Source organism: Manis javanica, chromosome 17 (genome assembly GCF_040802235.1).
Source record: "Manis javanica isolate MJ-LG chromosome 17, MJ_LKY, whole genome shotgun sequence".
Classification (NCBI taxonomy): Eukaryota; Metazoa; Chordata; class Mammalia; order Pholidota; family Manidae; genus Manis; species Manis javanica.
In genome coordinates, this window is record NC_133172.1 from 18,909,804 (window position 1) to 18,924,265 (window position 14,462).

Sequence of the window (14,462 nt, forward strand, 5' to 3'; positions counted from 1 at the left end):
CGGTATTCAGTTTCCTTGACTAGTGAATTGGGAACAATGCCCAAGCAGAAAACCAAAAGTTGACTGTCCTTCCCCATTCACCCACAGAAAAGGAAAGTTTCCTTAACCACTCCACACAGAATCAACATGTAGCTAGCCCAGGAAATTTCACACAGCCCACCAGGCCCTGGCACCCAGGTGGACAGCCTCACCCTGTAAAGAAGCCTGAGATTCTGGGTCTGCATACTTCTCCAGCAGCTTCACGGAGTCACGGTCCTCCCCAGAGTACAGGGAGAAAGCATCTAAGTTGTCCTCCAGCACCTTGCTGGGCACATTGGGTGCTGGGAGGCTGGGGTCCATGTCCAAACCACTCAGGCCAGCAGAGAACAGGTCTTGGGAGCTGGGACCCAGATCCTGGTTGAGGGCATTGCTGCAGTTGAGTCCTTGACTCTCAGAAAATGAAGGGAGGTGTATCTCGGATGGAAGGGCACCCTCCTCCTCTGTGCTGTTCTGGTCCATGGCTCTCTGCTGCCAAATCTTGGCCAAGAGCTACTCTCCAGACGAGCGAGGCTTGTAAGGAATCGGGGAGGAGAGATCCCTCGGTGGTTTCTAAGTCCTGAAAACAAACAAGGAGGAATCAAAATTATGAGATGGCCATGGAGCATACAGAGCATGGACTTGGACTTCAAACAGACCTGTATCTGGGTCTGTTCTCTGCCATTTAACAGCCATGTGAACACAGGGAATTCACTTAAGCTCCACAAGCCTATTTCCTCATCTGTAAGTTGGGCCTAAGAGTACCTCCATCATAAAGTGGTTGTTGGGAATGAATTAAAAGATTTCCAGCAACTTAATGGACTGAACCGACCTTCTTCTCCAGCAATGAACACATACAAATATGACAAAAGATAATTTTTAATACACAGCCAAGCTCAAGAGACAGGTAAAACCCCAAGTTGCCAGGAAAAATGCAAAAACTCAAAGACGACTTGGAGGTACAAGCTCGGGTCTGCCTTAGGGGAAAATCAGACTCAGATACAGGACTCGCAGCTGTCGCCCAATATGGCAGCCACAAGGCATATGTGGCTCTGAAGCGCTTGAACTGTGGAAGGCCCAAGTTGAGGCACACTGTGAGTATAAAATACACAGTTGATTTAGATTTAATGCAAATCAAAACAAAGAATGTATTTGTAATGTTTTACATTATTACATGTTGTAGTGGTACTTTAGATATAGTGGGTTAAATGTTATTAAAATTAATTTTGTCTGCCTCTACTTTTCAATGTGGCTCCTAGAAAATTATAAATTATATATGCCTTATATTAAATTTCTATTACAGAACACTACTTGGAGGCCGGCACCTGGGGTCAAAACAGAGATGAGGAAAAAGGAACAGGACATTGAGCTCACAGGAAATGAAGACCTGGACCCCAGAAGAGCCATGACATCCACAGGACAGCTAAAGAAATGAAAGAGAAATTCTGCACACAGCCTAGAGAAGCACTCCAAGAACTAAAATAAATAAATAAAAATAAAAACAGGACAATGAAAGATGAGAAAACCCAGCACAAAGCCCAGTTTGAAAAAGACAGATGCACCCCTATGTTTATCACAGCACTATTTACAATAGCCAAGAAATGGAAGCAACCTAAGTGTCCATCAGTAGATGAATGGATAAAGATGTGGTACACATACACAATGGAATATTATTCAGCCATAAGAAGAAAGCAAATCCCACCACTTGCAACAACATGGATGGAGCTAGAGGGTATTATGCTCAGTGAAATAAGCCAGGCAGAGAAAGACAAGTACCAAGTGATTTCACTCATATGTGGAGTATAAGAACAAAGGAAAACGGAAGGAACAAAACAGCAGCAGAATCACAGAACCCAAGAATGGACTAACAGTTACCAAAGGGAAAGGGACTGGGGAGAATGGGAGAGAAGGGAGGGATAAAGGAGGGGAAAAAGAAAGGGGGCATTACGATTAGCATGTATAGTGTGGGGGGGAGGAATGGGGAGGGCTATGCAATACAGAGAAGACAAGTAGTGATTCTACAACATCTTACTATGCTGATCGACAGTGACTGTAATGGGGTTTGTGGGGGAGACTTGGTGAAGGGGTAACCCTAGTAAACATAATGTTGTTTATGTAATTGTAGATTAATGATAACAAAAAATAAAAAGAAAACCCAGCATAAGAAAAGAAAAAGTCACTATGAGACAAGAACAAATATCTTTTCAAAGAAGCAATTGGAATTCCTAGAAATGAAAGGTATTTAAATAAAACCACTGGCAGGTTAAAGAGCAGATTAAACAGTGCTAAAGAGGAATAATTAATCAGCAGAGCAATCTGAGGAACTCCCCCCAAAAATAAAGACATGGAAAATATGAATGAGAAATTGAGGAAATATGAGAAGCAGATGCAAAAGTCTCAGGCCTGTGTCTAATAGGGAAATGAGGAAAGAGAAGACACTACAGGAGGACAGAATACTAAGGAGATCATGGAGGAGCTCCCAGGACAGCAGAAGCACATGACGCCAGGCTTAAAGATCTGATTCTTGAAGACATGGGGTTAATAACAACCAATCATTTCAAGGCCAGAGCAGAATAAATAAAAATGAATTCACTCCCTGACATGCAGCAGAACTGCCAAACACTAAAGACAAAGAGGACACCCTAAAAGCTACCAAAAAGAAGCAGCAGATGATTTACAAAGGGAAGATGACTAGCCTGGTGACAAACTTCTCAACAGAAATAACGCTGGAAGGTGTGGAATAATACCATCAGCAGACAAAGGAAAGGTGGGAGCCAGCCCAGAACTCAGCACACAGCAACATCTGTATTTAAGGAGCAATGCAGACTTTTCTCAGTCAAGGCTCAAGAGTTCACAGGTTTCTGAATCATTTGGGAAAAAGAAAGTGACAATGATTGATTTTATATTTTAAGTATAAACTCTAAAGGAATCTTAAGTGTAACTACCAAAAGGAAAGGAATAAACTATGTAGCATCTAAACTAGTAGGATTTATCTCAAGAAAAGAAAAAGAGGGGAAAAAAAGACTCAAATTTCTAAAATCAGAAATTAAAGAGGGGACATCACTAATGACCCTACAAAAACAAAAAGGATTATAAAGGAATACTACAAACAATTACATGCCAACAAATTAGGAAACTTGGATTGAAATGGAGAAATTCCTAGAAAGATACAAATTACCCAAACTGACTCAAGGGGACACAGACTACCTGAGTAGACTTGTATCAAGTAAAAAGATTGAATTCGTAATTTAAAAACTTCCTACCTGTGCCCCCACTGAGAAAAACTTTATCAGAACTCTGGAAAAAAATCAGAGGTTTATAGTAACCAAGTGAACTCCTATCAAGAAAATGGTGAATGGTAGGAGAAGCCTGTGACACTGTAACTTCCCCTGGCGCCATCCCACTCCCCAGTTCCACAAAAGTTTGAAGACAGCACCCAGTTCCACCTGGGGCCTCCTGGTGTGGGAGGGAGCAGAGACAATCTTGTTCTCAAAGAATCAAAGAACTGATGTCTCTCTTGACCTGGATGGCTCTTGAAAAGCTAACACAAAGGTCTTGCTTTGACTTTGCCTAACCTAGAACTCAGGCAGCAAGTAGAGTAGCCACGGGGATGGCATTTGTTGAAAACATTAAAGCAACTAGGGCAAGTAGTTCTAAAGTTCATATGGAACCACAAAAGACCCCGAATAGCCAAAGCAGTCCTGAGAAGGAAGAATGAAGTCAGAGGGATTACAGTCCCCGACTTCAAGCTCTACTACAAGCCACAGTAATCAAGAGAATTTAGTACAGGCACAAGAACAGACCCATAGACCTGTGGAACAGACTACAGAGCCCTGATATAAACTCAAGCATATATGGACAATTAATATATGATAAAGGAGCCATGGATATACAATGGGGAAATGACAGCCTCTTCAACAATTGGTGTCGGCAAAACGGGACAGCTACATGCAAGAGAATGAAACTTATTATTGTCTAACCCCATATGCAAAAGGAAACTCAAAATGGATCAAAGACCTGAATGTAAGTCATGAAACCAAAAAACTCTTAGAAGGAAACATAGGCAAAAATCTCTTGAATATAAACATGAGCAACTTTTTACTGAACGCATCTCCTCAGGCAAAGGAAACAAAATAAAAAAACGAATGCATGGGACTACATCATGCTAAAAAGTTTCTGTACGGCAAAGGACAACATCAGCAGAACAAAAAGGCATCCTACAGTATGGGAGAATTTATCTGTAAATGACATATCTGACAAGGGATTAACATCCAAAATATATAAAGAATTCACACACTTCAACACCCAAAAAGCAAATAACTGCATTAAAAAATAGGCAGAGGATATGAACAGACACTTCTCCAAAGAAGGAATTCAGATGGCCAACAGACACATGAAAAGATGTTCCACATTGCTAGTTATCAGGGAAATGCAAAGTAAAACCACAGTGACATATCACCTCACACTAGTTAGGATGGCCAACATAGAAAAGACTAGGAACAACAAATGCGGGCGAGGATGCAGAGAAAGGGAACCCTCCTACACTGCTGGTGGAAATGTAAACTAGCTCAACCATAGTGGAAGCAATATGGAGGTTCTTCAAAAAACTAAAAATAGAAACACCATTTGACCTGGGAATCCCACTCCTTGAATTCGCCCAAAGAATACAATTTCTCAGACTCAAAAACAGATATGCACCCCTGTGTTTATTGCAGCACTTTTTACAATAGCCAAGATATGGAAGCAACCTAAGTGTCCATCAGTAGATGAATGGATAAAGAAGATGTGGTACACATACACAATGGAATATTATTCAGCCATAAGAAGAAAACATATCCTATCATTTATAACAACATGGATGGAGCTAGAGGGTATTATGCTCAGTGAAATAAGCCAGGTGGAGAAAGACAAATGCCAAATGATTTCCCTCACTTGTGAAGTATAACAACGAAGCCAAACTGAAGGAACAAAATAGCAGCAGAATCACAGACTCCAAGAAGGGACTAGATGTTACCAGAGGGGAGGGGTGGGGAGGGCAGGTGGGGAGGGAGGGAGAAGGGGATTGAGGGGTATTATGTTTAGTACACATGGTGTGGGGGATCACGGGGAAACCGGTGTAGCACAGAGAAGGCAAACAGTGACTCTGTGGCATCTTATTACACTGATGGACAGTGACTGCAATGGAGTGGGGGGGGGTCTTGATAATATGGGTGAATGTAGTAACCACACTTTTTTCACTTGAAACCCTCATAAGAATATATATCAATAATAACTTAATAAAAAAAATTTTTTTATATAATGGAAAGAGGCTTCACTGACAGCATGTGACAAAGAACAGTCTAAAGAAATAGTCTAGAAAAGTCCCTAAACACAGTTACAACCACGAGGAAGAGCAGCAGGCAGCCCTGGGGTAGAGGGAAAATCCGACTCCCAGAGTCCCCACGTTGGAATGCTCAACATGGCCAGTTTCTCAACAAAAGGTTACGACGCATGCAAACAAAGATGTTCCATTCACAGGGTCATCCATTTCATACAAAAGGAATCAAACAGATGTGGCCTTTTATGTCTGGCTTCTTTTACCAGTAAGCATGGCATTTTTCCGGGTTAATCCACATTTCACAGCATTTACCTACCATTACTTCATCCTTTTTATGACCAGGAAACATTGCATTGTCTGTATAGACCACATTTTCTGCCTCTAGTAGTCTATTGATGGGCATCTGGATTGTTTCCATTTTGGCTTTTATGAATACTTCTATCCACACCTAAACACTTAATAAACATGTACTGACACTGATAACAAATCTGGTGGATGCTAGGATACCAGGAGTTGGGCCTGGACTCCAGGCCATATCAGCGTGTACTGTTTAAAAACTTTTTGTGTTGAGATATAACGGGACAGCTGTGCCCTCAACACCTGCGTTTCACATTGTGCATCTCCCTGTGTGTCTGCGCGTGTAGCCCACCGAGGGAGCTCAAATTCAAAGTTGAATACAGGTCCACAGACCTGGACCACAGCTCTGGGACCTGACTGAGTTCCAGAATTCACAACATGGAGGATTTAGAAAGGTGCATAATGCATACACCGTGTTTTAAATAATCCCCAGGGGGTCCAGGACAGCACCTGGTGACCAAATCATTCATTCTGCATCAACACCTAGGATGACTCAGAGTAAAGCGGAATAAATAGACTGTAAAGAGCAACATGTGATTCAGGTTTGGCCACCAAAGGAGACTGGGACACCCTGGCATTCTCAGAACTTCCTAGGTTTCTAAACTGCAGAGAAAAGGGTGTGTGTGAACTGTATTAGTTTATATTCAAAGGCAAAATGATTTTCCCTGACAATTCTCAAGTTTCCAATAGTGCTGCTGGAAGCTGTTTTCAGTCCTCTGAGGAGCAAAGAACCCAGCTTTATTCATCTCCCAGTAATAAAACAAGCTGATAAAATATAAAGTAGTATTTTGTAAAATAAGATATTAAGCATTTTCTCCTCATGGATTATACCAAGTGCTTTACATGCATTCATTCACTCACTCCTCACTACCCAGAGGCTGGTTCTATTATTACTTCCATTTTACAGAGAAGGAAAGGGACTCTAAGAGGACAAGTAATCTGTCCAAAGTCATGCACTTAACAAGTACTTGAGCCAGATCTTAAACCCAGATAATTTGACTTTAGAGCTGTGTGCTTATCCACCACACAACACTGATTCCTTATCAAATAAACGGCAGACCACATTGTGTACCCGTTAAACTAGAAAACACAAGAGGTTCTGGGTGGGGCCAGGGCGGGAGACAGACTGTCTCTGGAATCCCCCAACGCTTGAATCACCTGCTTTCCAGCATACTCCCAAAGTCCATAGAACACATCAGTCTGGTTACAACCTCAGGCAAGCAAGCCCAAAGTCCAAAGGCCGTGCTTTTCCACATAGTAAAGCAAGCACCCCTAAGCCGATATTGAATTTACTTGGGTTCTGTCATCACACAAATTCAATTCATCAAGTGTCAGCACCTTCCATGTCCCTATGGGGCAGGGTCTGTGGTGCCCTGGATCCTTGTAGGTATCCTCAAGGGTCCAGATACTCTTTCCAAGAATTTTATATGTGTTTCCATTTTAAGAATTACCTAAAAGAAAAAAATCAGTGTATCTAGATGACTGGATTAACACTCTATAACCAAGTGCTACCATTTGGTTTCAATGCCTAGGGTATGTTTACAATGGCACTAAGGCCAACAAGGACTATTTTTACTGCCACAGGCTAATGAGAAGCTAGAGGTGGATTTAGCTCATTGTAATGCCTTTGGCTCAATTAAAAGCCAACAGGCATCCTGGTACAAATGGAGGTTTTACTGTAGTTCAAACTGAGAAAAGATGGAAGAATTGAGACATCACAGGGTCTGCTAAATGCAGAAGGCCTCAGTGTGGCAGTCGGGAAAGTAGTTGTTTCAAGGAAGCAGCTAAATTTCAGCAAAATAGCATGTTTGTATTTTGAATTACATTGGCTCGGTTGCTTGGCTTGTGTTTAACTGCATGCTGACTTTATAGTAGAGAGAACTGTATAACACAAGAACTGTAAGCTGTAAGAATATAAGCCTTCTTTCATCAACATTTTTGCCTTGTTTAAAAAAAATTTAAGTCAACACTGGGGACCCAATGCAATTTCAATTTTTTTCTTTTAAAACAGGGTCATCACTCCATGACTGGTGGGGTAGGAAGAGAAAGAAGTCTGTGAAATGCTACCTTTTGGTGGTGGTGGTGGGGGGTAACCTCCCATATGGTTCTAGACTGCAGCAGTAAGTCCACACTAGATAAATAATGTTTACTGTGGCATTGTTTGGAGGGAGGGGAAAATCTGAATGTTTACCTGGTTTACAAAGATGTTTTGTTTAGCCTGCAGTAAATTTAAATATTTTCTACTAGTTATCAAATTGAAAAATCTGTCTGTCTTGAGTTCTTTTGGATAGCGTATTACTCTCCAGAAGAACTTTCTGTACTTACAGAAATGTTCTAAATCCGCACTAATGATAGCCATGAGCCACAGAGCTAAGGAATACCTAGAAATGCAGCTGGTGCAACTGAGTGACTATTTATTTTATTTTAATTCAGTTTAAATTTATATAGCTACAAGTGGCTAGTGCCTACCAAATTGGACACTACAGATTAAGAGATTCTATGTTAAGTAAGGCTCCCAACTTGTATTTAAAATTCTGGGGGAAAAAATCTGAGCATCTGTCAACACTGAGTCCACATTCCTGTAAAGTAACAACTGGCTGGAGCTAAGAAGCTGTAGCTACTTTAGACAGAGCATGCCCCCATCAGTTTGCCACAGTCTTCACCACTCCCTGTTCTCTCACACCCACTCACCCTCTCATTTATATGCCCTGCCAGGCCTCTAGAAGCATCTGAATTCAAAACACTGATTTGTGTGGTTTCCTTTAAACAACATCTCTTTAGTCAGTTTTGCCAAATGAACCCTTCAAAATCAGGCCTAAATGCCCCCTCGACCTAGAGAATACTGTTAACATAACACAGTCCAAGGTTATTTCTTCTTCCTCTGAACTCCAATAAACACTTGTCTCATAATGCATTTAACACTAATCCCAAATGGACTCAGAATTTATCTTTCGGGTTCTTCAATTTTCTCCAGACTATAAGCTCTAGGTGGCTGTGACTCTGCTTTATGTGTATATATTTCTCATAAAATCTTGGCTGGGACAGAACTCTGATCAAAGAAGGCTCTCAGCAGCCATTTCACTGAAGAGTGACAGGATTCCAATGTTACACCTCTCTTCCTCTCTGAAAAGCCCGAACCTGTTGGACCATCAGCCTTTTTTAACCCAAGTGTCACCCTATTTTTTCCCTCTGCATCGCTGATGCAGGGAGGAAGTGATCATGTTTGAGTAACAGCAGGCTGTGGGGAGCTGCATGAAAGGACAGACCTGCACCTTTTAGCGTATGAAAGTTTTTCCTGATTTCCCCACTTCTAACATTGTTAAAATACATGGGCCTGGGCGCGCGGCTGCGGTTCCGGGCGGGCGCGGGGCAGCGGGCCTGGCCTCCCCAGGACAAGCCATGGGTGCGCCGGGGCGACGCGCCCGCCGCGGAGCGACCCGCATCCGCGGCCCCCGGCGCGCGGGCGGACGACTCTGAGCGGGGGCGGCAGCGCCGGGAGCTGGTGCAGCCGAGGCCTCCTCGGACCCGCCCCGGGCGCCCCTCTCCGGCCGGCCGCGGCGACCGGAACCCTCCACAAAGGACCCGGCGGCTGCGGGAGGCCCGGAAGGGGGGGCACGTCGCCGCGCGAGCTGCCAGGTCCTGGCGAATGCCCTCCAGCCCGTAGCCCGTCTTCTCTCCGGGTCCCTGTCCCCTGGCCTAGACGCGGCAGTTCGCACGCCCCCTGCCACCTTTCTACCAGTGTTGATTCCCAGTTGGAGTGCCTTCTGAAATGCTGTGTGTTTGCGAAAGCCTCCCCACATGCCATTTCCCCCTCTAAGGTCCAAGCAGCCTAGCTCACAGAGTGGCAAAGACACAATGAGAACAGAGCTGAGAAAATCCTTGAGCAAGTTAAAAGAACTTCCCTCAAGATGATAATCATCCGGAGTTAAGCACACGGCTAGTCTGTAGGTTGAGAATCATAAGTGAATCTCAACACTGGATTCGGGGGACTAACCTGGAGTCTCTTAAAAGCTGGACTAATCAGATTTAGTTGCCTGGGGCAGAGTCTGAACATGGGCGGGAGCTTAGAAACCAACCCCAAGGAACGTTCTCTGTGCAATGGTTAGTGAAAAGCAGGAAAACATCGTTGGAAATTAAATAAGACCTCCATGCTGTTTGTTGGAGTCTCTGGAATGCGAAATTGTGAGCACGCCTGGCCTTTCACCAGCTCACCTCCACCAACCACTTGTTGGCACCATGGAGCCTCAGCCTCAGCCACGATTTATAACCTGAATTTTCCCAGGCACAGAAGCCTGTCCAGTGATACAGTCACGGCCGCATGAAGATTTCATGGTGGATCTCAGAAGTGATGGCGGCGGTCATCAGGAAAGAGAGAACAACAAGGGAAAAGAGAGGGGTAGGCGATGCCGGGGTGGGGTGGGGAGGGAGCTTGGGGCCTGCATGGGAGACACAGGGCAGAGGACTGGGGAGAAGTTGTGTGTGACTGATTGACCTGGTTTTGTTTAGGGTCTGTTTTGTGTTGCCAACACTTTCTTTTAAAATTGTTTGGAATTAGGTGTCACAATTTAAATACTGGAATTGCACTTAGAGTGATTTCTGGCAGTTTTTGATAAAAGAGGATCTGGCTTACTCCTCTTGAAGTAGCTGGGCCACTGTTCCCCAGGACTTCGTGCCCTGTCTGCTTTGCTCACCACCCCTGCCTAACTGGGTCCTGGCTGTGTTTGTTTTTAACCCTTAGTCTGCACGTGAAAGTTCCCTGGAGAGCATTTAAAACATCCATGCTTGGGTCCTCAAGGGGATTCCTATGTCTAGTAGGTATTTAGGACTAGTCTAGTCACCTATGCAAAAGATTTGTTCTCAAGTCCATCTCCTTATCTCTGAAAATGATGCATTAAGAAACAGTCTGTAGAATCATAAATTTAGAGACTTCAGAACTGGGAGAGATCTTTGAAAGAGCATTAGTTTCTGATCTTCCTGTTTTAAGGTTTAGAAGACCAAGACTCAGAAAGAAGAAAAAAATTGTTCAAGGATTGTAACATTCATTTGCTGTTGGATTTTAGTGTCTTTTCTCTTTTCAAATAAAGGCATATTTTTAAATGTTAAAAAACAAAACAAAACATGGGCCTGTCCACTCCTAGCAAATTGCCCTACGGATGCAGGAGCCCAGTATGAAAAAAACGTATGCACCCATATGTTTATTGCAGCACTGTTTACAATAGCCAAGAAATGGAAGCAACCTAAGTGCGCCCATCAATAGATGAATGGATGAAGAACATGTGGTACACATACACAATGGAATATTATTCAGCCATAAGAAGAAAACAAATCCTACCATTTGCAACAACATGGAAGGAGCTAGAGGGTATTATGCTCAGTGAAATAAGCCAGGCTGAGAAAGACAAGTACCAAATGATTTCACTCATATGTGGAGTATAAGAACAAAGCAAAAACTGAGGGAACAAAACAGCAGCAAAATCACAGAACCCAAGAAGATAATTGGGAAATTACCAAAGGGAAAGGTACTGGGGAGGATGGGTGGGAAGTGAGGGATAATGAGTCGAGGGGGAGGGAAGAAAGGAGCCACTAAGATTACTTTGTATAATGTGGGGGGAGGGCTGTGCAACACAGAGAAGATAAGTAGTGACTCTACAGCATCTTACTATGCTGATGGACAGTGACTGTAATGGCATTTGTGGGGGGACTTGGTGAAGGGGGGAGACTAGTAAATATAATGTTCCTCACATAATTGTAGATTATTATACAAAAAAAAGAATTAATAAATATTGTTAAAGTTTATTAGTTTAAACCTGTAATGCAGCAAATATCACCAGATATAGTTCACAGGCAGAATGCCTCTTTGGGATCTTCCATAATTTTTAAGTGTAGAGAAGTCCTAAGCTCAAGAAGTGTGAGAACTTCAGCCCTAAAGAGAACAAGTCCTGCACATACGCATGTGCACAGGGGGATATGTATCTGTGTAAGTGTGTCTGACACAGAAAGAAACCGTAAACCAAAAATTCGAAACTGGCGGCCAGCAGACATGTTTTGTGAGGGACCTACACTGTCTTTAAATATTTATTAAATTCATTGTTAGCATTTTTAAAAAGCAAAAAGTTTCACACAGAGACAGTGTTCTAGTCTCTTCACTGAAAAAAAAAATTAGGTTCTGCAAAGTAAAACAGAAGGAACAAAACAGCAAGACACTCATGGACGCTGACGGGTGACTAGTGGCTACGAAGGAGGAGGGGATGGGGCCAGTGTGGTGGTGATGTTCAGGGGTGGCGGGGTTGCGATAGGGGGATAAAGAGGCCAATAATTTGCAGTCACAACGTTAGGTGGGCTCAGGGACTGCTGAATCACTGTGACGCACATCTGAAACCAACAAAAGATTGTATATCAACGATACTTTGAAAAAATTAAGTTCTCCCAACACTGTCCTGGAATTTCTATGTGGCGATTTGCATTGACTGGCGTCGCTTAGGGCGCAGTCTGGTTGATCACACTCAGGGCCTGTAGGTATCTTAAGTTGCTAGCCTGGGCTAGGGAAGGAAAAAGGCATTTTTGCAACAAACAATGAAACATAAGCCAATCTATACATGTCTGCATTCCTCCAAGGAGGTCAACATGCAGAATAAATAACCCTTTTCCTTACCTGATTTCCCAAACAGCAATTTTGTAATGATCTCACCACTGCTACAGAGACTTTTGGAGGGATTAGAAACACTTCCCAGAAAGAAAGGAATCCACCGAGGAAGGGCGGAAACTCACCAGAAGAGCAAGTGAGGGATCCTCCAGGGAACAGGAGGGCCCGGGTCAGGACCCACAGGGACAGCAACGGTCAGACCACTGGGTATTGCCTCCTGGAACGCCGGGTGGTAAATTCAGGATTCGTCCAACTTCTTTTGTCCTGAAGAGCAGGTGCTGGAAAGGAAGGGGACAATTCAGAACTTGGGTCCCCAAGGAAGCAAGGACACTGGTGAGAAATTGGAGGAGATGGCAACTCTTAGAAGAAAGGAAGCAATAGCAAACGGGAGAGTTCTAGGTGGGAAAAAGGGTTTTGTTGTTAAGAAAAAGTTGTTTTTTCCTCCTTTCCTATTCCCCCTTTCTGGGGAGGGACCTGGGGATTTTGCTGGTACAAGCCTAAGTGGGGTAGAACTGGTGATCAAGAGAGGCTTTTGTTGGAGAGTTGGGGAAGAGGGTTGGAAAAACAAATATCAGACCAGAGAGAAACTGGGAATGAATGGTTTGTTAATGAGTTCGAAAGATATAACAAAAAATCCTGGGTGGAAAGGAAGGATTTTTGCTGGACAGCGATCCTGGATGGGGGAAAACAAATCTGTGAAGAAAGAAAGACATTTTTTGCTCTAAGTTCCAAAAAGGAGGAGGGTTGTACTCAAGGGATAGAGGGAGATTTTTGTTTTTGCTGGAAGATCCTAAAAAGAAACAAACCTGGGTCCCTGAGATGAGGAGGACTCTTCAGGAGGAAAGAGAATTTTTAGAAGAACGAACCTGGAAGTGGGGGGCGGCGAATCCAAGGCCAAGATGCAGAAAGGGCGGAGGTCGGGCAGGGCCCCAGGTACGAGCTGGAGAGCTGCGAGGGGGCAGTTGGGGCTTGGCGGGTGGCGTAGGTAAGAAAAGGGGTGCAGTGGCCAGCGGCCGCGGAGTCTTCTCCAAGGGAGAAGCGGCTGCGGGGGTGCAGCGAGGCCCGGAGCCGTTGGGAAGGCAGACAGTGCGTGCGTGACGCGGGGAGAGGGGCGCCCACGGCGCCCCCTTTGCCCTTCGAAAGGTTGATGGGCGCCCTCAAAAAGAAATGTACAAACAAATTAGATTTGAAAGGGATAAGAGGCTGAAAATGACTAAGGAGCGAGAAGGTGGATAGAGAGGAAGAGAGGCGGCCGTGGCGACAGCAACCGGGTTTTACCCGCTTCCGGGGGTCGCGCGCCGGGACTCGCGCGTCTCCAAGCGTCCCCCGGTCTCCACAGCGCTGCCCGCCGGCCGGGCACGCTCGCGCAGCCGGGCCTGCCCCCGGGGCATCTTGTGAGCTCACCCGCGACGCGGGCACGCGTGTGCGGCAACGGCCGCGGCCGCCTTGCCCGGCCCGGAGCATCCTCGCGCGCACCTTGCGACGCCCGGGCTCCCCGCGCGTGCGGCCCGGCGGGGCGTCCTCGGCGGCTTTTCATCCAACGCCGAGGGGCGGGGCCCGGGCGGGGCCTCCGGCGGGGCGGGGCTCAGCGCGGTTAGGCGCCCGGCGGCGGACGGCAAGGGAGGCGGTTGGCCGGGGGAAGGCAGAGCAGGGTTAGGAGCCGCCGGGGGACGCCCCGAAACGCGCTGATGCGGAGCTCGCGCCCGTGCGGGCCGCTGGCAGCTGCAGTCCCCGCGAGGAGGGCTTGGCGAGTAGGCGCCCCTCCCGCAGGGCTGTGGGGCTCAGCGAGGCGGCCCCACGTGCTCTTCAGGAGGCGGCAGCGGACCACGAGCCCCCAGGCCTGCCCTTCGGGGCCTTGGGAAGGCGCGGGGCTGGAGAACCCCTAAGGGTGCGGGGCGCGAGCTCACCCGCCTTCCCTTGAGCAAACCCTGAGCCATGTGTGCGTCTGGCCCTGTGCTGAGCAGCGTTGAGGGACAGACAGAAACGGGAAGAGCAGTGGCCGGGTCTGGTCAAGGAGTTTGCTCCCTGGAAGGACACAGGGATCCATTCCTTAGAAATCCAACACAGGAAATCTACGGAGATGACGTACAGTGGTTGCCTTGGGATGGGATGGGGTTGGACTGTAAAGGA

General features: G+C 45.5%; 1 protein-coding gene across 1 annotated transcript in view; it reads right to left on the reverse strand.

The window, feature by feature from the left end:
• The window catches only part of LOC140846980 (zinc finger protein 541-like), a 41,666-nt gene extending 27,746 nt beyond the window's left edge, over positions 1 to 13,920 (reverse strand). The window contains 3 exon segments of the mRNA XM_073225597.1: positions 192 to 595; positions 12,458 to 12,610; positions 13,611 to 13,920. Coding sequence (XP_073081698.1) covers positions 192 to 498 — 307 coding nt within the window. The 5' untranslated portion in view covers positions 499 to 595; positions 12,458 to 12,610; positions 13,611 to 13,920.
• Positions 13,921 to 14,462: the final 542 nt, after the last annotated feature.